Raw genomic sequence first — 22,881 nt, 5'->3', positions numbered from 1 at the left:
CAGTCCTACATTCAACAATACCATAATGATGATAACCATGATAATTTTGATTTTTGAATAATTTTTAAATTTGAATTGGAACCGTTCTCTGACTAGGACTAATAAAACAAAACATTTACAAAAAGGGAAAAAACAACTTCTGTGGAATGTTTTGTACATATTTTGTGAATCTAAATTGTTTATTTTGTCTTCAGGTTGATGAGGGACTGGGAAGGATGATGATTTCCTGATCTTCACACTCTTCTCCAGCCAATACCAAGCATGAACCACACTCCCAGTCCACACATGTCTGATGGCAGCAAGTCGGCAGGTGGCGGTCTATTGTGCAGCCTGGGCATGGGTTCTGACAGTGGGATTCGTTCGCCAGAATGCCTTACCCAAACCCCTAGCCCTATTGGAGGGACCCCTAGCTCCAGCCCTCCACTGCTGCTTTCTCCTGGGCTTGGAGGCCTGGGCCTGGGAGCCATAGGCGTCATGGGTGAGGCAGCTGGGGCAGATTGGGAGAGCAGGGAAGAGCTGAGACTCAGGGAGCTGGAGGAAGCACGAGCCAGAGCAGCTCAGATGGAGAAAACTATGCGCTGGTGGTCAGATTGCACGGCCAACTGGAGAGAGAAATGGAGCAAGGTGGGTGACTATTTACCGGCTAAATAAAATGTTTTGATTAATGTAGTACGAGATGTCCAAATTTTTCCAAGTAATGGACATTGAAGGATGCTACATTTTGGACATTAAAAAAGCTCATGTAGATTAAAATATACTTAATAAAATATCCACTTGTTGGCTTTGTGTTTTAGCTGACAAAACAAAAAGTTTTTAGTGTAATATCTAATGATGCATCTTATTACAAAAAATTCATATTGAATTTAGAATATGCCCAAGGAAGATGAAAATGGCCCCTTGGCAACATGTGGACACCCCTGTTGTAGTTCATTGCCCAAATATAATTTTCACATCAATAGTGACTGATTGACTGACTCTGATATGCTGTCTTGACAGTTTGCAGCGGCGGAAAATTGGGCTTTTGCATTTGTATTGAGAAATGCTGATTATTTTTCTTAGACCTCTGATTTTCCGCTCTTGTATTTATCTTTATAATTCACTTTTAAAACTGTTAATCTTTTTCAATATTACTTTACACGTGGGACTATACAGTTATTCTATAATTTTGACAAGATGTATTTACACTTTGGGCATAAAATCACACAAAAAACAATTTCTGTAAGGCAAATTGAACAAATTATGTCTCCCATTTCAAAAAATTGCTTTTGTCCGCCTCAATATAGATAGAACATCAATAGAGATTATATAACATCAAACAGGAACGAACGGACGGACAGACGAATGATCTCAGTTCCTTTTAGATTACAATTACTTGTGAGATTTATGAAAAGAGAAAGTAATTATAATCAAAAAGGAACTGAGATCTTTACTAAATCAAGATTTAGAACAGAAATACAAGAAATAAGTATTTTATTTATAGGTGTTAGTTTATGGAACAATATTGACAATGAAATAAAACAATCTAAGTCTCCTACTGTATTAAAAAAATGCTATCCCAGCTGTAATCTGTGATATTTCTACCTGAATAAATGCTTCTGATATGCTGTACATTACATGTTTTACAAGTTAATGGTCTTCATTTTGCTGCATGACAATGTTTTAACCTTTATTAATTGATAACAATTGAATAGTGAGCCTGCTAATCATTCTGTAATTGAGGACTCGACCAGAACATGTTATAAAAGAATTTACACAATATTTCAGCCAGCAATGCCCCGCCCCCTACCCACGTGGCAGTGGGGGCGGGGGGTTGATATGACATAATCACATGATTTGCTATAATACATATAGTTTTTTAAAAAGGTAAAAAAAATTGGAATATACATTTGTTATTATTAAGTATAGTATTAACATATATGTTTTTCTTACCTAATATCATTTTGTTCTATTTTTAAATTGTTGCTGCTTATTGTACAATATACTTTGTTGAGGATTTGTTTTGTTTTCTTGAGATTTCTCTAATTCTGTTAGTAACTTTTTCTTTAACAACAAAGACAGGAAACAATTTTAGCATCTATTTATGGTGTTATTGCTTCGCTTTGCTGGGAGCTTTTTTCTCTCATTAAAAGCCGCAAGTGTCATCTTAAATTGTAAAGATCGTTGTCTGCGGGTATATCACTAATATATTAAAGTATGTACACAGCGCGGACACGCTGCCTATGCTCCAGACAACCCCATGTGTATAGCTCACGTCATCACAACATCGGTTTCGGGAGCACTGTTCAGGTGATTCAAGTACGTCTTTTCGGTGCATCATTAGTCAAATAATAAACAATATACAGCCATTCATAATTAACTACCTGCTAGTGTTATGCATATGATGGTCATCTTCCCATGGTCTGTGAACAAACCGTGTCGGTGGAGAATGAACAAGTGTTGTGTGTGTTGAAGTGAAGCCCAGAGGCAGACGTGTGTGCACGGAGGAAATACTTGTTGGAATTTGGCCTGTCGTTATCATAAAATTGGCAATAAAAGCTAAAAAGAAAGTCAGACTTTGTTTGTTTTCTTTTGGACGCTACAATACATTATATTAATTTATTTTGTTCGATATGGCGGCTAATATGAAGCCGTACAGTAAGGAGAAACCCTAAATGTAGTTAAACCAGATGTATAGGGTAGTGCTTTTATTTCGAAGCCAGAAAAGTGTGTGATTGTTCAGAGAAAGTGTCTTGACATGTTTTGATTTCGGATCGACTGTTTACAATATAAAAACAAAAGTCTCCTTTCCACATCCTGCCGACCGTCTTTCATTTCTGTTGAACTTGTATGTCATCTTACTTACTCAAGCAGTAAGAATTTAAATGTTAAATTATCACTGCACCTTAACCGTAATCTAAACACAAAAGTGAAGCGCCATGGGAGTTGTTGCTTCACTTCTGGTTAATGCGACATCATTTGGGTTTATTTCCTGTTCAAGTCGGACGTCCATGCCTATCTGTGTCTGGATCCTCACATCGATCACTGTTTTGAGAGAGCACAGCATGTAGGTTCAATATGCATGATTGAATATTTTAGTTGCTCAGACGGCAATGTGTTTATACAAGTTTGGACTGTGATAAACGTTTGCAACGGAAAAAGACGTTATTGTGGGTCATCGCCCGATTTACTGATCTGCCAGATCCTTTTGTGCTTGCTCCGGATTTGCAACACGCATGCGCAAACATAACATCTTTAAAAATATTACATATTACAAAAAAAACTATGTATTTGTATTTGGATAGCGAAAATCATTTTTGAAAAACGTAGCACTTCATTAGTTAGCGTGAAATGCAAGCCTATTTAGTTACACAATGTAACCACAAAATGTCACCCGGAGTCAAAACTAAGATGAAAAGGGCAGTATCAAATTTTAATAAGAACAATATGTAACAATTAAGTTATTTAAAATTTTTAATTGTAGTTTTTGATTATTTGAGGTTATCAGATAGTTTTGCAAGCCATTGTTTTAAAACAATAGTAAAATGTCTACACTTTGGAAAAATTGCCATCAAATAGGAAACAGAAGTTGCAGACTTTCGGCGAGTAGCTCAATAATCAGGAAGTAACAATGTGTCTTGTGTTTATGTTAGCATTCAATACCGTAATTGATAAATCCTGAGTATCAACTTGCAATTGCATCACAGCTGACACAACAAGCCTTTTGTATCTATTAAACAAATACAAATCATATTTTTTGCATTTTTTGTCACTAGTTTATTTGCATGTGTTGCCTGACATACGTCGAGCAGAGTTACTACAACACTTGAGAATGCCGTAAGGTAAGGTTGGTGAGGAAGTGACTTAGAATTCAGTGGAAATGAAAAAAGGAAAATATGCAAACTATTTTTTCAGGTCACTTCAGTGTGAAATTTGTTTAGAACATTTTGAATGCTGAAACTCAAAAGGACACACAATATTAAATGTAACGACCAGCATTTTCATTGTCATTCGAGCAACATGCACCATCTAAAACACCATTATCAAGAGAAGTTGTAAGAAATTCAATAATGAAAATGTGAAAATATGGCGTTAAGGTTAAAGGTTTTAGGAACTACTTTAATTAAACTTGAAACAAGATTGCATGCATTTCTCTTTATTTTGATTACACTTATGTATTTTTAACCTCATAAACACTCAAATTTTCAGTTTGAAAGATAATTTCTAAAGTACAACTTTTTTCGCCTTAATTTAGCTCAATAGCTTACTAGCTCACTATACTCTGACCTTCAGATAAATGAATAATTTTCCTTCTTCCAATCAAGACTCAAACATTCTCTTATTCATTTTAACATCAGCTATTTTTTAGCTCACATTTGCAATTATAACTTAAGTTTTATGTTTCCTATGTATTTTTGTACTGCTTTTCTTGATCCGTGTTTGTTGTTTTGTACATTGTTAGAAAGGCGCCGATAAATAAAAGGAATTTCCATTCCCATCCTCAAATGACTTGGAATTGGAGATCTATCCTTCCAAGTTTGGTCTTATATTTACAAAGTAGTTCCTAAAACCTTTAAACACTTTGTCCATATTTTCACATATAGGACATTGAAGGTTATTGACTTTCGTACAACAATTCTTGATAATGGTGTTTTAGATGCCGCATGTTGCTCGAATGACAATGTTGGTGGTTTGATTAAATCAAGACTGTGTCTTTTTGTGTTTCTGCATTTAACATTTTCTTAGCAAATTTCAAGTTGAAGTAACATGAAAAAATGTTTGCATATCTATTTTTTTTCTTAGGTGGTGTATTAACTCTACCCAATGTCAACACAAATAAACTAATGACAACAAGTGCAATAATTATGATTTGTATTTGTTTTGTAGATACAAAAGGCTTGTTGTGTCAGCTGTGGTGCGTTTGTAAGTTGATACTCGGGATGTAAAAATTATGGTATTGAATGCTTTTTTTTTACTGAGCTGCCCGCTAAAAGTCTGCAGCTTCTGTTTCCTACTTGATGGCAGTTTTTTCAAAGTATCGACAATTTACTATTGTTTTAACCCTTTGATGCATAACATGGGTCAAATGTGACCCAACCAAGTTTTTATTATCTGTTTCTTTGCAATAATTGAATGTAATCTTTCAGTATTCCAGGTATTCCTCAATTAACTTGTTTTTGGTCATTAAACATTGTTATTTTATTCTTTCTTTTCATAATTTTTGAATACAAATGAGTTTTGTATTACTACCCTTCCAATGCACAACATGGGTCAAAAATTACCCACATCTATTTTCTATGTTATTTCATGTTAGCCTGAGCGTTGCTTTGCTATATATTTCAAATAAATGTATTTTATCGTTTACTATCACATATATTCAGTAAATATCATGTTTTTGTTCAGCTAAAATCATATTTTTTATGTTTCCTTTCTTACTCTATGAACAAGCACAGCTTTTGTATTCATACATCAACTTCACACACATGGGTCAGAAATGACCCACCTGCATTCACTGTGACATTTGGTAGGAACCTTTTGAATTTGAGCATGTTTGCAATTAGGAATGTATTTGGTGCGGACAACTGCTCACCTGACACATTTTTCTACTCAACACCTTTGAACATCTGATAAGTAAGTAAGTTATTTTACAATTGTTCTACCTCAGAAAATATTTGATGCCTTGTGAAAGGGTTGGCATAATTTAGTGCGTCACTTGTCAGAAAGGGAAATATTTGCAATACTATTAGCTAACTGTTGACATATTCTTGTTAGCTAAACTAATCTTATAGCTGGGTCACCAACATAAAACTCAAGATAGAAATTTAGATTGATGTGCATTTTACAGTATGGTACGTTTGATTTGTTTTATCCAGAGTATGGCTAAAAGATTTACAGCTGAGATGGTTCTAAGGATGCTGGATGAAGAACCAGATGAGGAGGCGATTGGAAATGATTCGGAGTCTGAAATATCTGAGGATGATGACCCTGACTATGTGCCCCAGGCAGGGGCGCCGGAAAGGGGGGGTTAGGAGACGGATTCTAGGGGCCCATGATGGAGGGGGCCCCAGAGAGGCCCCTAATGATGATGAAATTATAATACAGAAAAAATAATGACACTGTGTCGGGGGCCCTGTAAAGATTCTTTTCATGGGGCCCAAAATCCCTAGTGGCGCCCCTGGCCCCAGGATCAAGCTGAAGATGTGGGTGTGTCTTCAAATCCAGCTCTCCTAGATGAAGAAGACATATACATAGGTGACTCATCTGATGATGAATCCTCAGAAGAGGAAGCACAGACCCAGTCCAATAGACTGAGTAAAAAGGGGTCTTACTGGAATGAGAATCCCCCCACTTCCAGCAGAACAAGAAGCCATAACATTCTGAGGCTCAGAAGCTGCCCAGGACCTACACCCGGATCAAGAGCTGTTTCACCGAAAGATGCATGGGATATGTTCATCAGTGACAACATCATTGAGGAGGTTCTAAAATGCACCAACTTAGAGGGACGAAGAGCAGCCGCAGTTAAAGGGAAAACGTGGAGAAGTGTCAAGAAAGAGGAATTAATTCCTTCTGAGCACAATGCATGATGACAAAGCAGTGGATGACAGTCAAAAGAAGAAACCAGAAGTGATACTGTACTACAAAAGAACAAAAGGAGGAGTGGACACAACAGATCCAATGGTTGGCACCTACACATGCAAGCGGAGAACACGGAGGTGGCCCATGGTGCTCTGGTACAATATGCTGGATATTGCCACCCTCAAAACCACACCAACTTCACTGCAGAACACCCTGGTTACATGGGTGGTGTCACCAATGCACGCCGACTATTCATCAAGGAGCTTGGCAAAGAGCTGGTCATGCCACATATGAAGAGCCGCATGGAGGGCATACCCACACTCCAAAAGCATATCATAGAGGCAATGGGAAGATGCGGGATAGAAAAACAAACCATGGTCACCACCCAACCAGAAGAGGACATAAGACAGAAGGGCGCGGCGAAGAGGAAGAGGTGTGCGATCTGCCCATCTGCCAAAGACAGAAAAGTCAGCAGCTGGTGTTCGCAGTGCAAGAAGCCTGTGTGCAAGGAGCACAAACGCACAGTGGTAATGTGTGCTACATGTGAGGAATCTGATAACTAACTAATAAAGAATAAAAGAATCATAAGAACTGAATTGACAATTTTATTTTACGTTGGTCTAATTCACAAATGTATTTTTGTTACTGCCAGATGTTTGCCAAAATGACAAATAAACAGGTTTCAAATAATAAATGTATGATTGTTTGGCCCGAATCACATCTAAAATAAGTATTTGAAGTAAAATATTATTGTAATATGCCTTCATCCATTTTTAAATCGCACTTGGATAATGGGTCATTTTTGACCCATGTGTGTAAACTTGATGTAGTATTACAAAAAATACTTTTGTTCATAAGGTATGGTAGGAAAAATAAAAATAATGATTTGTGGTAATCAAAAACAAGATTTTTAAAGAATACTTGAATTATTAAATTATAAAATACATTGATTTCAAAAGATACAGCAAAGAAACACTCAGGCAGCATGAAATAACATGGGAAATTGATGCGGGTCATTTTTGACCCATGTTGTGCATTAAAAGGGGTGTGCATATGTTATGCATCAAAGGGTTAAAACAATGGTTTATATCTACTGATACCCTCAAATATTTTGAAAAAAAACTTTAACCTACAATAACTTAATAATTCATTTTACAATCCTACATTGTTCTTTATTAAAATGTGAAGCTACCATTTTCATCTTTTTAATTTCTTTTTTTTTTTAGATTCAAACTTTTGGCTCAAGTTTTGCGTGAGATACGTGTCATCAACCGCGAGCGGAGTGGAATAATGACAGCATAGCAATAAAGCTAGGGAGCGTCCCCGATCTACACATAGGGACGTAGGACCTAAAACAATTCAACCTCACACTTTATGTAGTCTACACCAGAGCTCCCCAACCACTGGACCACGGCCGAAATTATTTTTGAAAAATAATATTCTCTTAGAAAGTTTTTTGCATTTTGAGGTGGTTTCATTACATTGCTTACGTTGCGTTCACTTTTCCATCATTATTTAGCAATCTTTGTATAACCAATGTCACCAAGTCCAATATTATAAGTGACTTTGGGCTTGTTTTGTAATGTGTAGTTGCTTTGTGTGTCGCAGTCAAGTCCCCGATGTCTCTCGGCTTCCCACAATAAACACAAAATGTTTTTTCCTGGTTTTTGCAGATAATCGAGTCGGCTTGGCACCGCTTACAAGGGAGGAGAACAAATGCTTACCTGGCAGATTTTATATAGCATACTACTGCTGATGAAGCTAACTGACTTAGATGAGACTAAAAGACATGGGACAACGAGAAAAGACAATTTAATGAGCTAAAAATAATAGTCTGTCACATATCAATCAATGAATCAAAGTTTACTTATATAGCCCATAATCATAAATGTCTCTAAGGGCTGCACACGCCACATTGACATCCTCAGCTCAGATCCCGCATCAGGGCAAGAAAAAACTCAACCCAATGGGAACACCAAAAAACCTTGGAAGGGAACGCAGATGTGGGGACCCCACCTGGGTCACCCGTGCCATGGATGCCAAGTGGATACGGTTAATAATGTGAGAGTTAATAATACGTATAATAATGTGAGAGTCATTCATTGTGGGGTCACATATTACTTATCAATCACAGTTTTAAAAAATTCAGGTATTTTCAAATCACATTTTGGGTTTTTTATTTAATGATGTGCCTGTCTTGGTTTTATATACAATACCTACTAAATACATAGCATCACATTACGTTCCTTGAAGACAACTTGATAGTGGACACCCCCTATCATTTTTGCTGAAATGTTGGTCATGATGCCACGATTAATTACACTGTGTACCGTATTTTTCGGAGTATAAGTCGCACCGGCCGAAAATGCATAATTAAGAAGGAAAAAAACATATATAAATCGCACTGGAGTCACATTTTTTGGGTACATTTATTTGATAAAACCCTACACCAAGAATAGACATTTGAAAGGCAATTTAAAATAAATAAATAATAGTGAACAACAGGCTGAATAAATGTACGTTATATGACGCATAAACAATCAACTGAGAACGAGCCTGGTATTTTAACGTAACATATTATGGTAAGAGTCATTCAAATAACTATAACATATAGAACATGCTATACGTTTACCAAACAATCTGTCACTCCTAATCACTAAATCCCATGAAATCTTATACGTCTAGTCTCTTACGTGAATGAGCTAAATAATATTATTTGATATTTTACGGTAATGTGTTAATAATTTCACACATAAGTCGCTCCTGAGTATAAATCGCACCCCCGGCCAAACTATGAAAAAAACTGCGACTTATAGTCTGAAAAATACGGTACTTCGATTTTGGTTAATGCATGACTATCCCACTCTCATATGCAACTTTTTGGTAGACACCGTCCTCATTTCTAATCAAAGTGTGTCCAAACAACTGACACACAGGATGCTGTCTCCACTGCACTTCACACAGCCCTGACCCACTTGGAGCAGCTAAACACATACGTCAGGATGCTCTTTGTGGACTTAGGCAGTGCATTCAACACTGTGATCCCCCATAAACTGATCCACAAACTCTACAACCTTGGACTCTCCACCACACTCTGTACATGGATTATGGACTTCTTGACCAACACGCCTTAGAATGTCAGGATAGGGAACCTGACATCTGACACCATAATTCTAAACACAGGCTCAGTTCAGCCCTTTTCACACTCTTCGCCCAGGACTGCGCCCCCATCCACTCCTCCAAAACCATGGTGAAATTTGAAGTTAACACTACGGTGGTAGGCCTCATTGGTGACAACAATGAGACCTGTTACAGGAAGGAGGTCCAACACCTGGAGAAGTCATGCACAGACAGCGACCTGGTTCTTACTACCACCAAAACAAAATAGGTCTCATAGACTTCAGGAGGACAAGGAGAACAAACTGGTGAAAAAGGCCCAGCAGAGGATGTTATTCCCGAGGAAGCTGTGGAAGGAATTGTCTGAGCAGTCTCGACTGCTCAGACAATTCTACAGGACCACTTGGGGAGCATTCTCTGCCAGGGCTGTACGGTGTGGTACAGCAGCTGCACAGTAGAGGAAATGAAACATCTGTCCCGGGTGGTGAAGGTGGTGCATAAGATTGTGGGAGCTGAGCTCCCAGACTTAGACACTGTGTACACTGAGCATATGCAAAGAAGAGCGAGAGCCCTCCACATGGACAGCAGCCAACCTGGACACTCACTGTTTATACCACTGATATCAGGGAAGAGGTACAAGACCATAAAAACAAGGACACATAGGCTGAGAAACAGCTTATTCCCCAGAGATGTAGCCTCCATTGCCCCCTCACCCTCCCTGACACATGCACACTTCCAACCTCTCACAAACATACACACCCACACCACACACACACTTCCACCCGTCCAATATTCATTATCCTACCCACACCCATAAATCGCAACCTCATTCTGTTATCTCATTCTCCGACACCCCCCTCCTGCAATACACCGCAATGTGCATTAACATTGTTTGTTACAACTGCTGCCTCACGCTGCTCTATCATGTCATTATTTATTATTGTATACCCACTACAACACTTTTTTTTATACTTAACATTTTCTTACCTAGTTTTACTTTGTCTATTTTTAATATTTAGTATTTTATTGTGTACTGTTTATATTGTATTGTACTGTTTTAAGATGTTGGTTTGTCTTGTTTTGTTTCGTCTTGTCTTTTTAAGTGACACCAAAATGTTGTTGTAGGAATACAATGACAAATAAAATATTTGAACATAATTACTTTTGGGTACAAGCTACAGTACATTACAGTAGATGTCGGTTTCAATAATTTTTCGATCAATCGCCCAGCCCTAACGTGCTTTGATATTTTGGAACTAGTCGTTAATTGTCTTATCCTCAGTTTGCCTATGTGGTGACCCTAATGCCTATTTAATAGACAATTTGACATATGCCCTCATTCAGGAATTGTCCATACCGTTCTGTCAGGTGACTAACACCCTTTCATACCCTGTTAGCCTTGAGGTTTTTGTTCTGCACAGATAGTTCCCACATGCATGTACTGTGCGTATAGGTAACCTTTCCCCTATTCATAGAGACCCAAATATGTCGGAACATACAAGATAGCCAATTGATTCAAGCTTGTTTCTTTCCTCCTAGGTTCGCGGAGAGCGTAACCGTGCACGCGATGAAGTCCGCCAATTGAGGCAGAGGTTGGATGCTCTCACCAAGGAGTTGACAAGCGTACGAAGGGAACGTCAGGAACTAACATCAGAAATCGAAGTGCTAAGACAGGATGTATTACATCTCCGCAATGATCCTACGGCTCCTCCTCTAGCCACCAGTTCTCCTTCTTCCTCACCTGAGTACCACATATGTGCTGCTTCCTCTCAATCTGTTGCGCCACCTTCTACCTTGCAAGACCAAACTGACAGCACGTTGGACAGGTTAAAAGAGGGGTTACCTGGGTCTCCAGAACCTGAACCAGTAAGGGACATGGACATGAACACACAAAAAGTAGGTCAACAAAAGGTGGGTCTGCACTGTATACAGTATTTACCGGTAGATAGATTCCACCACATTTTAGATCTTTTTAGATGTTGTTATTATCACTTGTATTTCCAATATATTATTTTTGGATGATTTTTATGCACTTAATTTTGGTACACATTTTATAACACACTCATACTTAAATCTATACTGTCAACATATATATCATATTAGTTTTGGATGCTGAAATCCTCAGCTGTTTCCATTTGTAGCAAAAAGTAGGGTATGGTTTGGCGTTAACAGAAGCATACGACTAAAACTACAATCATGGCTAACTTGCGGAGACGCAGTTGCAGTATGCTGGAGGGGGCGTGGCTTAGAGGAGTTAATTTGCATGTAAAAAGCCCACAAAACAACTTTTTCTGAAGATACACTCAACAGGGGGCTGGCATTCTAAATGTATGTGATAATTTGATCAAAGCACCATCATTACAGGTTATGTATGTATGTATGTATGTATGTATGTATGTAAAAATACAAAACACAAGAAACTAATAATAATTGTCATGTGAGATAATGGCATAATCGTTATCAACCAAACATGCTTCTACGGACACATGGTTGAAGACCTCTGTTGTGTTTTATGTCTATATCATATGCCCAGACATTAGGGATATTCAGCACATTAAAACCTCCAAAGGTTGTCTGATTTAAAATTCAACAAACCTTTGCCGGTAAATATGGCTTTAAAGTTGCACAAAACATTAGGTGTGCTGTCTGATATCAAACAGTAGGAGACTTCACAGTAAATAGTGAAAACTCAGGAGAGTATACTGTCAACATTGTGCTCTCTGTTACTGATATTGTTAGTATGTTCCAGTCTGTACGGATGTATGTCTGTATGTTTGAGATGCTCATAGAAAAATGTATGTCTTATTAAATCAATGCACATGCCATATAAAAACCCAACTTTGATTCAGTTTTATGTTAACATGTACACTGGCATTTAGGTTTCAGTGGTAATTTTACAGTAAAAAGCAAGATGTCTGTAGTGAAATTCCTGATAACTGTTATTGTGTGTCAGCAAAGGAAGTGCTGTTCCAGACAACACAAACACATTTCCTGTACTTGCTATTGTAGTGGTTGTCACACTTCCTCTCAGTGAGTACCTCCCTAAGTACAACATATTGTTATGCACTGTACCTCGTATAAAGGTCCTAGTATGATTATTTGTCTACATCTTAAACATTTCCTTGTGGTCTACATAACATGCAATGGTGATTCTTTGATCAAAATGTTGCATAGATTGTTTTACAGATCGTCTTCAAGCTGATTCCTGACTGTCTCTTCAGGATGTGCCGTTTTGTGGGTGGTCTTATTTACATGCCTCCACTTCGACTGCGTCTTCTCCCCGCCAGCCATGTTGTAGTTTTTAGTATTTCCATATCGAGTCTATAGATTGGAACTATACTGTACTTTGTATTAAAAGTGGGAATAGTGAAGGATGCATGTACATGTACGAAGGAAGGCAAAATTCCATCCATCCATCCTTTTTTACCGCTTGTCCCTCAAGGGGTCGCGGGGGGTGCTGGAGCCTATCCCAGCTGCACTCGGGCGGAAGGCGGTGTACACCCTGACAAGTCGCCACCTTGTCGCAGGGCCAACAAAGATAGACAACATTCACACTCACATTCACACACTAGGGCCAATTTAGTGTTGCCAATTATTTAATAAATATTTATGTAATACCTCCACGGGACTTATTGGGATACAAATACACAAAAGCAGCTACCATCAGGTATGAAAAACTGGGTTTGCATAATAGGTAGATAGTATCACTAATTTGATCCCTTGTGCTCAAATCACCACAAGGATTCTGTTGGTTTTCTTGTACCGAGGGCAACACGCTACATTGCTTTACTGATAATAATCCATAGTCATCATCATCAATATACTCATGCTATCTACGCAATGCAAAGAATGTTACTTAAAGCTCAGCAACACCTTTTTTTTAAACAGAAGACAATTTAAATCACATTCAAATGGGCTCAAACTAGCCAGCAGTCAAATAGCAGTATATGTCATGAATCATTTTATCAAACATAACATTAAAGTGTCACACTTAAAGTTGAAAGGGCTGTTTGTAACTTGGCTCAGTTATATTTTTGGGTTTAAAATTTAACAAGAACACCACCGGCTGTTTTAAGTGACCGTTAGTGGTTTAACAGAACATATATTTATTCAACATGTTTATCCATCCATCCGTCCATCTTCTTCCGCTTATTCGAGGTCGGGTCGCAGGGGCAGCAGCCTAAGCACAGAAGCCCAGACGTCCCTCTCCCCAGCCACTCCCGGGGAGATCCCAAGGCGTTCCCAGGCCAGCTGGGAGACATAGTGCCCCCAACGTGTCCTGGGTCTTCCTCATGGCCTCCTGCCGGTCGGACGTGCCCTAAACACCCACCCAGGGAGCAATCAGGGGGCATCCTGACCCACCTCATCTGGCTCCTCTCAATGTGGAGGAGCAGCGGCTTTGCTCTGAGCTCCTCCTGAATGACAGATCTTCTCAACCTATCTCTAAGGGAGAGACCCGCCACCCGACGGAGGAAACTCATTTCGGCCGCTTGTACCCGTGATCTTGTCCTTTCGGTCATAACCCAAAGCTCATGACCATAGGTAAGGATAGGAACGTATATCGACCAGTAAATTGAGAGCTTTGCCTTCCGGCTTTGCTCCTTCTTCACCATGGCGAATCGATACAGGGTCCGCATTTCTGCAGACGCCGCCTCGATGCGCCTGTCGATCTCACGATTCCCCTCACTTGTCAACATGTTTATATTTATCACAATTGCATATTATATCAAAGAACGTATTATGCAAAACAAACTGGTACCTGTTTTTGTGTATTTGGGATCTGCATAGGTCCTGAAAATTTTAAAACAACCATGGAGACATAACAGAGAAACAATATTGCCTTCTTTCATACTTCTTCCAAAAGAGCTGTTTGGAATTTGCCTATATTGTGACGTTTTCCCCAAGCTTGGCGTTAGCGGATATCTCCATATATGGTAGAGATTTACCCGAAGAGCTTTGCACGAGTCTGTTGTTGTAGTTTGATGTAGTATTCAATAAGTTCCTTAATTTTCTCTATCCTCTTGTTGTGGGGAAGACTGGCTTGTACATGCACACACATGCTCTGCCCTTTGCCATGAGTTATACAAAGTAGCATATAGTTGTAACTTATACCCGACAGTAGACTCAATATGGAAGCGCTAACAACTACAACATGGCTGACGGGGCGAAGAAGCAGTCAAATTGGAAGCACGTAAATAAGTCAGCCCATAAAACAATGCATCGTGAAGTGACGGTCAGAAACCGGCCTGACGATGGTTTTCAAAACATAATCTTTGCAAAATGTTGACCAAAGAACCACAATTACATGTTATGTAAACCACAAGGAAGTATTTTAAATGTAGAAAAAAAATGATATGACCCCTTTAAACGAAAAATGCTTGTCAGTCTGTGGAATGTCCGCACAGTCCTCGAGAAGCAACTAACAATTTGCAGTCATGTTGCTGTCACTATAAAACATACATTCAATGATAGCTAACCTTCGTAGCTATAGTAGGAATGTAACAATATGAACATTTAATATCACGGTTATTGTCACCAAAATTATCACAGTTATCATTGCCACAGTATTGTTGAATGTGCTCAAAAAGTTATAATTCACACTTAAAAACAATGTTTATTTAAACAATTAATTACAATAAATAGCCATACAATACACTTTCTTAGCAGAATGAATATTGTATTTAATAAAATTGTTCTGGCTACTTAAGAGTCATATTCATTTTATTTGAGGTATTAAATATGTTCATCTTCTTTTTTAATGATAAAGTAAAAACGTGGGGGGCGTCACGTCTGTTTTATGTGACGTCACGCAAATATACCTGTTGTCACATTCCCTCGAGTATCGATCGAGCTCTCTGATTAATAGAGCGCAGCCTGTAGGTTAATGTGCACAATTTAATTTCTTAGTTGTTTGTGGTTTGTCGTTGTTAGTGAGGAAAGAGATTAATGTCGCTTGTTTTCATGTTAGTATTTAAGATAGCTAGCGCTCGCTCCGCCTCCAGTAAAGAGAAGTGTCACCGGTCCGTGAGTTTATGAAAGTTATCAATCACGGTTTTTATTTTAATTATAAAACGGTATTACTAACTGTTGGGAGTTTCAGTGCAGTTTATCATTTGTGAAATGCAAATGTTGACAGGTATAAACTGACCACACAAAGCTAATATACTTGACTTGTGCCTTACGTACGCGTGTAGATTACGTCATTACGTGGTAAAATCCGGAAGAGCGCGGTATTAAGGACAGCAAGCATCCCCTAGGCGTCCGCGTAAAGGTGGCAAACAACACGTTTAACAATTAGACAAGTGTCATTCCTTTACCACTTACTGAACAAACACATTATTTTACTCTTATCCACGAGTGAACATATGTACATTTTAATCTCTACACAAACCATCAAAGTATTTAGGATCATTCTGCACACTCATTTATTTCCTTTTATTCTTGAGAGGCTTTTCAAGTCCATATACTGTGTGGAGTTTGCATGTTCTCCCTGTGACTGATGGGTGGATGGATACTAAAGATTCATCAAACGAACTTCACCTAACTTGAAGCTAACATTACCCACTCTGATCACAAACTCACTGGACATAAAGACACAATTGTAAAGTAGTAAAGTGAAGTGTCACTTTTAGTTAGTCTGTTGTTTGGAACAAACAGTAACACTTTCCCTTTAAGAGTGTGATTCTGGATTTTGAAGTGTTTGCGGTTTGTTCTCCAGCAGGAAATGGAGCTGCTTCAGTCTGTGATGCATTCACGAGCTCCAGGTGGCGACACTCAAGAGTCTTGGGACGGTCAGAGTGGCGATTGCATGAACCCACCTGGCACACGTTCATCCTCTGGTTTGAGCCGGCAGGAACGCAACAGGCAGCTATGGGGGGACATGGGTGCCATAGAGGATGACTCCAGGAAACTCAACGCTTTGCAGCTTCGCCTGGACGAGTCCCAGAAAGTCCTGCTGAAAGAAAGAGAGTATGTCACACAATTTTGAAACCTTTTTATTCCGATCAGGGTTCAATGCTGCCCCTTCTGATTCGGTTCATCCTTGAGTGAGATTGGCAGCAACACAGCAACAGACGCCGCCCCGATCCGCCTGTCGATCTCACGATCCCCCTCACTTGTCAACATGTTTATATTTATCATCACAATTACATATTCTATCAAAGAACGTACTATACAAAACAAACTTTTCTTACTTATTGGTATCTGTTTTTGTGTATTTGGGATCTGCATAGGTCCCGAAAATGTAAAAACAACCATGGAGACATGGCAGAGAAACAATCTTGCCTTTCATACTTCTTCCAAAAGAGCTGTTTGGAATTTGCCTAAATTGTGACGTTTTCCCCAAGCTTGACGTTAGCAGATATCTCCATATATTGTAGAGATTTACCTGAAGTGCTTTGCACGAGTAGTCTGATGTAGTAGTCAATAAGTTCCTTCATTTTCTCTATTCTCTTGTTGTGGGGCAGACTGTCTCATACATGCACACTTATGCTCCACCCTTTGCCATGAGTTATACAAAGTAGCATATATATTGTAACTTATACCCGTTAGTAGACTCAATATGAATGTACTGCCCCTTCTGATTCGGTTCATCCTTGAGTGAGATTGGCAGCAACACAGTCTTTGGACCAGTTCCTTATTCTATTTTATTACATACAATTGTTTGAGCAAAACAAAGTCAATAGCACACTAGCAAAACAAAAGCAAAAACTTATATCTACTACTCTTAAGTCATTTGGAGTTTGCCCTCAAAGTTAAATCATTTGGGGTTGGCCCTCAAAGTCTTCCTGTTTCCGGGGACCTGTTCCCTGAAAGAAGTCCCCTTTGTTAACAAAATAAAGATTTTCTGAAAATGAATACTAATACTATTATTACCCTTAGTATTGACATCATTTACACATTTTATGGATTGATACGCCCTCCCCTTAAATGTTGTGTACGCCTGGTCACTATAAGCACAACAGTTGTTAGACTAGAATTAGCAATTTCGGTATGAATTGCGTGTGAATGACCTATGTGCGCAAGCCGGCAATACACGTAACTAAAACGCCTGAATGTCCAGCGTGAATGAAGTGTGTGAATGTTGGAACGGTTCGATTTGGTTGAGAAATGTCGGATATGAAGAGCGTTGTATATTGCCCATTCATTTCCAATGAAGGAAAATTCCTGGTAATTCTGGGTAATCAGGGAATTTTTGGAAGGGGGCGGCGTGTCTCGGTTGGTAGGGTTCCTGGTTTGATCCCTGCTTCCGCCATCCTAGTCACTGCCTTTGTGTCCTTGGGCAATATACTTTATCCACCTGCTCCTAGTGCCACCCACACTGGTTTAAATGTAACTTAGATAATGGGTTTTACTAGAGAAAAGTGCTTTGAGTTACTAGAGAAAAGTGCTATATACATATAATTAACTTCCCTTCACTTCGGAACGGGGAAACATGCTGGTTTGAATGTCCAGGGTAAGTGAAGTGTATGGATGGTGGAACGGTTCAAGTCGGATTAGAAATGTGGCATATGCAGTAGCTTGTATATTTCCCATTCATTGCCATTTGGGAGAATATTCGGGGAAAACCGAGAATTTGGGGAAAGGGAAAACATGTTTTGTGTTCGATATTTCGGACGAGTAGTGTGTGGATGGTTGCAAGGTCGGAATCGGGTAAAAAATGGCGCAACATTTTGGGCATTGTTGAACTATGAATATGTCCATTCATTTAAATGGGAATTTGACAGAAATGTGGGATTTCGGGAAATCAGGAATTTTTGAAAATATAAATAATACCCCAATAGTCCTAGATGTTATTAATGGGTTGGTGTTGGAATTTTGCGAAACGGTTGAAAAATGTTGACGTAGTAACAGTCTGAATTTGAATTGGTTTTTTTGTAATTCCTGGAATTTCGGGAAAATCTGGATTTTGACGGAAAAATAAGGACATTTGTTGTCCCAGGTAAGAGGAATGTTTTGAAGGTGGAATGCTCAAAAACGGTTGAAAAATGTGGACTGTAATTTATTAATGTAGAAGCATTCACCCAATTATTCACTTACTAGACTACTTACTAATCTTCTTAATTTCCTGTCAATTAATGCTTATTTTCTGCTGTAAGGCAGTTCCATCTACACTTCTTAAATATTGCTAAGGACTTCTTTATTGTATTGTTTCAAGCTAGCTCAGCGATTATTAGCATGCCTAGGTGTGAATGAATGATGGGTTCTCACTTCTCTGTGAATCGCTTTGAGTGTCTAGAAAAGCGCTATATAAATCTTATCCATCCATCCATCTTCCGCTTATCCGAGGTCGGGTCGCGGGGGCAGCAGCTTAAGCAGGGAAGCCCAGACTTCCCTCTCCCCAGCCACCTCGTCCCAAGGCATTCCCAGGCCAGCCGGGAGAGATAGTCTTTCCAACGTGTCTTGGGTCTTCCCCGTGGCCTCCTACCGGTCGGACGTGCCCGAAACACTCCTGACCAGATGCCCGAACCACCTCATCTGGCTCTCTCGATGTGGAGGAGCAGCGGCTTTACTTTGAGCTCCTCCCGGATGACAGAGATTCTCACCCTTTCTCTAAGGGAGAGCCCCGCCACCCGGCGGAGGAAGCTCATTTCGGCCGCTTGTACCCGTGATCTTGTCCTTTCGGTCATAACCCAAAGCTCATGACCATAGGTGAGGATGGGAACATAGATCGCACCAACCACCTTGCGGCCACGGCTCCAAACGGCCGCCTCGAAAATAGAGGTACGGAACATCGTCCACTCGTACTCAATGTCCAGCGCCTCCCTCGTGACATGTTCAAAGTTCTTCTGGAGGCGGGAATTGAAACTCTCTGACAGGAGACTGCTAGACGTTCCCAGCAGACCCTTACAATGCGTTTGGGCCTGCCAGGTCTGTCCGGCATCCTCACCCACCATCGCAGCCCACTCACCACCAGGTGGTGATCGGTAGAAAACTCCACTCCTCTCTTCACCCGAGTGTCCAAAACATGAGACCGCAAATCCGATGACACAACTACAAAGTCGATCATGGAACTGCGGCCTAGGGTGTCCTGGTGCCAAGTGCACATATGGACACCCTTATGTTTGAACATGGTGTTTGTTATGGACAATCTGTGACGAGCAAAAAAGTCCAAAAACAAAACACCACTCGGGTTCAGATCCGGGCAGCCATTCTTCCCAATCACGCCTATCCAGGTTTCACTGTCGTTGCCAACATGAGCGTTGAAGTCCTCCAGTAGGACAAGGGAATCACCCGGGGGAGCACTTTCCAGTACTCCCTCGAGTGTATCCAAAAAGGGTGGGTACACTGAACTGCTGTTTGGTGCGTAAGCACAAACAACAGTCAGGACCCGTCCCCCCACCCGAAGGCGGAGGGAAGCTACGCTCTCGTCCACTGGGTTGAACTCAAACGTGTAGGCTTTAAGCCGGGAGGCAACAAAAATTGCCACTCCAGCCCGTCGCCTCTCACTGCCTGAGTGGAAGAGAGTCCATCCCCTCTCAAGAGAATTGGTTCCAGAGCCCTTGCTGTGCGTCGAAGTGAGTCCGACTATATCTAGCCGGAACTTCTCCACCTCGCGCACTAGCTCAGAATCCTTGCCCCCCAGCGAGGTGACGTTCCACGTCCCAAGAGCTAGCTTATGTAGCCAAGGATCGGACCGCCAAGTGCTCTGCCTTCAGCTTCCGCCCAGTTCACATTACACCCGACCTCTATGGCCCCTGCTATGCGTGGTGAGCCCATTGGAGGGGGGACCCAGGTTGCCTCTTCGGGCTGTGCCCGGGCGGGCCCATGAGGACAGGCCCGGCCACCAGGCGCTTGCCATCATGCCCCACCTCCGGGCCTGGCTCCAGAGGGGGGCCCTGGTGACCCGCGTCCGGGAGAGGGAAATTTGGGTCCTTCGTCTGTATTCTTCATAGAGGTCTTCGAGCTTCTCTTTGTCTGATCCCTCACCGAGGACCAGTTTGTCTTGGGAGACCCTACCAGGGGGCATAAAGCCCCCGGACAACATAGCTCCAATGGATCATTGGAACACGCAAACTCCTCTACCACGATAAGGTGGCAGCTCAGAGAGGAGTAAATCTAATCTATCATTATTATTATTATGCATGCTCCTGGCTTGCTCTTACTTGTTGTGATAATGATACCGAATAGATATTATTGGATATACTTCAATGTAAATTTTCCTCCACAGTCACCTTTATAACCGGTTTTCTGAGTCTACAAAAGGCTAATTTGTTGCGGTGTTCCCAGATTGCAAATTAAACCCTCCACAGAGCCCGAGGGACCGATAATATAGTATCAGCCACAGATTTTATTTGAAAAGCATTAATTGACAATGGTCGTTTGCACACTTTTTCACGAAAATTGTCCGATACTGATCGGTAGTGCTGTGTGATATAAGAATATAAATATTGTACTATGACATAAAATGTATCCTATGGTATTATTTTCTATTGTTTATACTGTAATTTTAACCTCTGGGCTGCGGATAGCGTAACTGCTGCTTTGCAGAATATTTTTTACATCACTTGAAGAACTTTACCGCGAGAGTTAGTGGAGCATGGATGTAAACAATGTAGCTGTCTGCTGCTAGGTTTTGCAGAGATGGAAAACACAAGGAAATGCTAAACCAATAAAACCCGAAGAGAAATTAGTGGCAAAAAGAGGGAAGAAGAGTTCCTTTGTTTGGCTTTAAAAAGTCAGACACCGACGGTCCCTGATCTGCAAAACATGTCACCAACAAGTCATTAATAGCAACTTGAACACTTCTAATCTTTTTTATCACTTGAAGACACAGCGTGAAGAACAGTGCAGAAAGAGTGTTAAAATTCGACAGAATACAAACGTTAGTGATAAAAGACAAACACCACAAACGAACCAGACAGTCGTTGTCCAAAGACAAGCATAGTCAGATACCAAGAAATTCCAGGTGCCATCTCTAAATTCACGGTGACATGACCATAGTATAAATTGTCGAAAAGAAGGGCTGTTACTAAAGATACTTTTTATTGTTTTTTAATTGTCTTATCCATTTATATATAAAATATGTGAATAAAAAATAGGCAAAACAATAAGCGAAACTTGCATTCATTTCATGTACATGTATGTAACATTTTAAGAAAAAATACTATATTTTGATTTATCGTTATGGGGATATAAAATTACCTATATCGGGATATATATTTTTGTCCATATCGCACAGCACTATATTGATCGTTGGCTGACCGATTATCCCTAGTTAAGACGTTAAATAGGTGATAGGCAGTTTGTTAGGTACTTGCAAGGCCGCCCCGACCCGAACGCCCCCATTTGCCATTTGCATGAAAAAGCGCAAATGAAAAGTGCATAAGCTGTTAATTAATGAATGACAGGGTGCTCTATACCGCCAACATATTACTGGCCGCGTTGTGCTCGGTCACTGATTAGAATATAATGGTTTATTTCACCTCAAATTTACAGCGGCTTTTTTTGTGAAGAGCATAAATCCATGTTTTGCAACGCAAAGGTACTGGGTTCAAATCCCGGACGGAATAGGGGAAAATTGTTAATTTTCACCCAAAAAAATAAAAAATACAATTCAAAACATACATCTAATTAAATTTAAGTTTTATCAAAGTATAAAAATGGTTTTGCATAAACATAAAAGTTGTGAATAAGTGTGAAAAAAAATAATTGTACTAACTAGTAATCGTATCCGCAGCGTGGGGGGAAGGAAGAGTCTCTTGAAAGAATCCATGCAAGCACATGGACAGATATTCAAACAAACATCCTTTTTGCAATCAGTTGTGACTTCCAAGTGGTAAAAATCACTGTTATCTTGTGTGTTTTTGTCATGCACAGAGACAAGCTTGCTTTAAGTAAGAGCATCGCGAAGCTGGAGCTCGAGCTCAGTCAGTGGAAACTTAAGTATGAGGAGATAAGCAAGAATAAACAAGAAGTCCTCAAACAGGTGAGACATGCTTTCACTCTCCTTCCATTGTTCCTTGGTAGTTTGATGTATAACTAGTTGGTTATTGGAACAAAAAGCTTATTTTAGCTTAGGTGGTTAGTAGGCTGCTTAGCATAGTCTGAACATACCCTATTGGACTTCCACTTAACTTTTTCATGCTAAAACCGAACATAAGGGTTTTGTATTACTCTCTGGTAATGAAATATAAATTAACCCAATTTTTAAGAAACATTTATAAAATAAAATTACTGTTTTTAAGGATCTTTACTACTTTACAATTTAAT

The 22,881-nt window shown here is 39.9% G+C and overlaps 1 protein-coding gene across 4 annotated transcripts in view; it reads left to right on the top strand.

The window, feature by feature from the left end:
• ccdc102a (coiled-coil domain containing 102A) overlaps window positions 1-22,881 on the top strand; it is a 131,590-nt gene that overhangs the window by 56,105 nt on the left and 52,604 nt on the right. Inside the window, exons 2-5 of one of the 4 annotated variants that reach the window (XM_061963845.2) lie at window positions 195-624; window positions 11,209-11,565; window positions 16,391-16,638; window positions 22,489-22,597. In XM_061963845.2, the coding sequence (XP_061819829.1) occupies window positions 262-624; window positions 11,209-11,565; window positions 16,391-16,638; window positions 22,489-22,597 (1,077 nt within the window). In that variant the 5' untranslated portion in view covers window positions 195-261. Of the gene's footprint in view, window positions 1-194; window positions 625-11,208; window positions 11,581-16,387; window positions 16,639-22,488; window positions 22,598-22,881 lie in introns of all 4 variants that reach the window. The other 3 variants (XM_061963844.2, XM_061963843.2, XM_061963842.2) reach the window with 3 other exon arrangements.

The sequence above is a fragment of the Nerophis lumbriciformis genome, linkage group LG06, assembly GCF_033978685.3.
Source record: "Nerophis lumbriciformis linkage group LG06, RoL_Nlum_v2.1, whole genome shotgun sequence".
NCBI classification, from domain to species: domain Eukaryota; kingdom Metazoa; phylum Chordata; class Actinopteri; order Syngnathiformes; family Syngnathidae; genus Nerophis; species Nerophis lumbriciformis.
The sequence above is the reverse complement of the archived record's forward strand: the minus strand, read 5'-3'. Positions and strand labels throughout refer to the sequence as shown.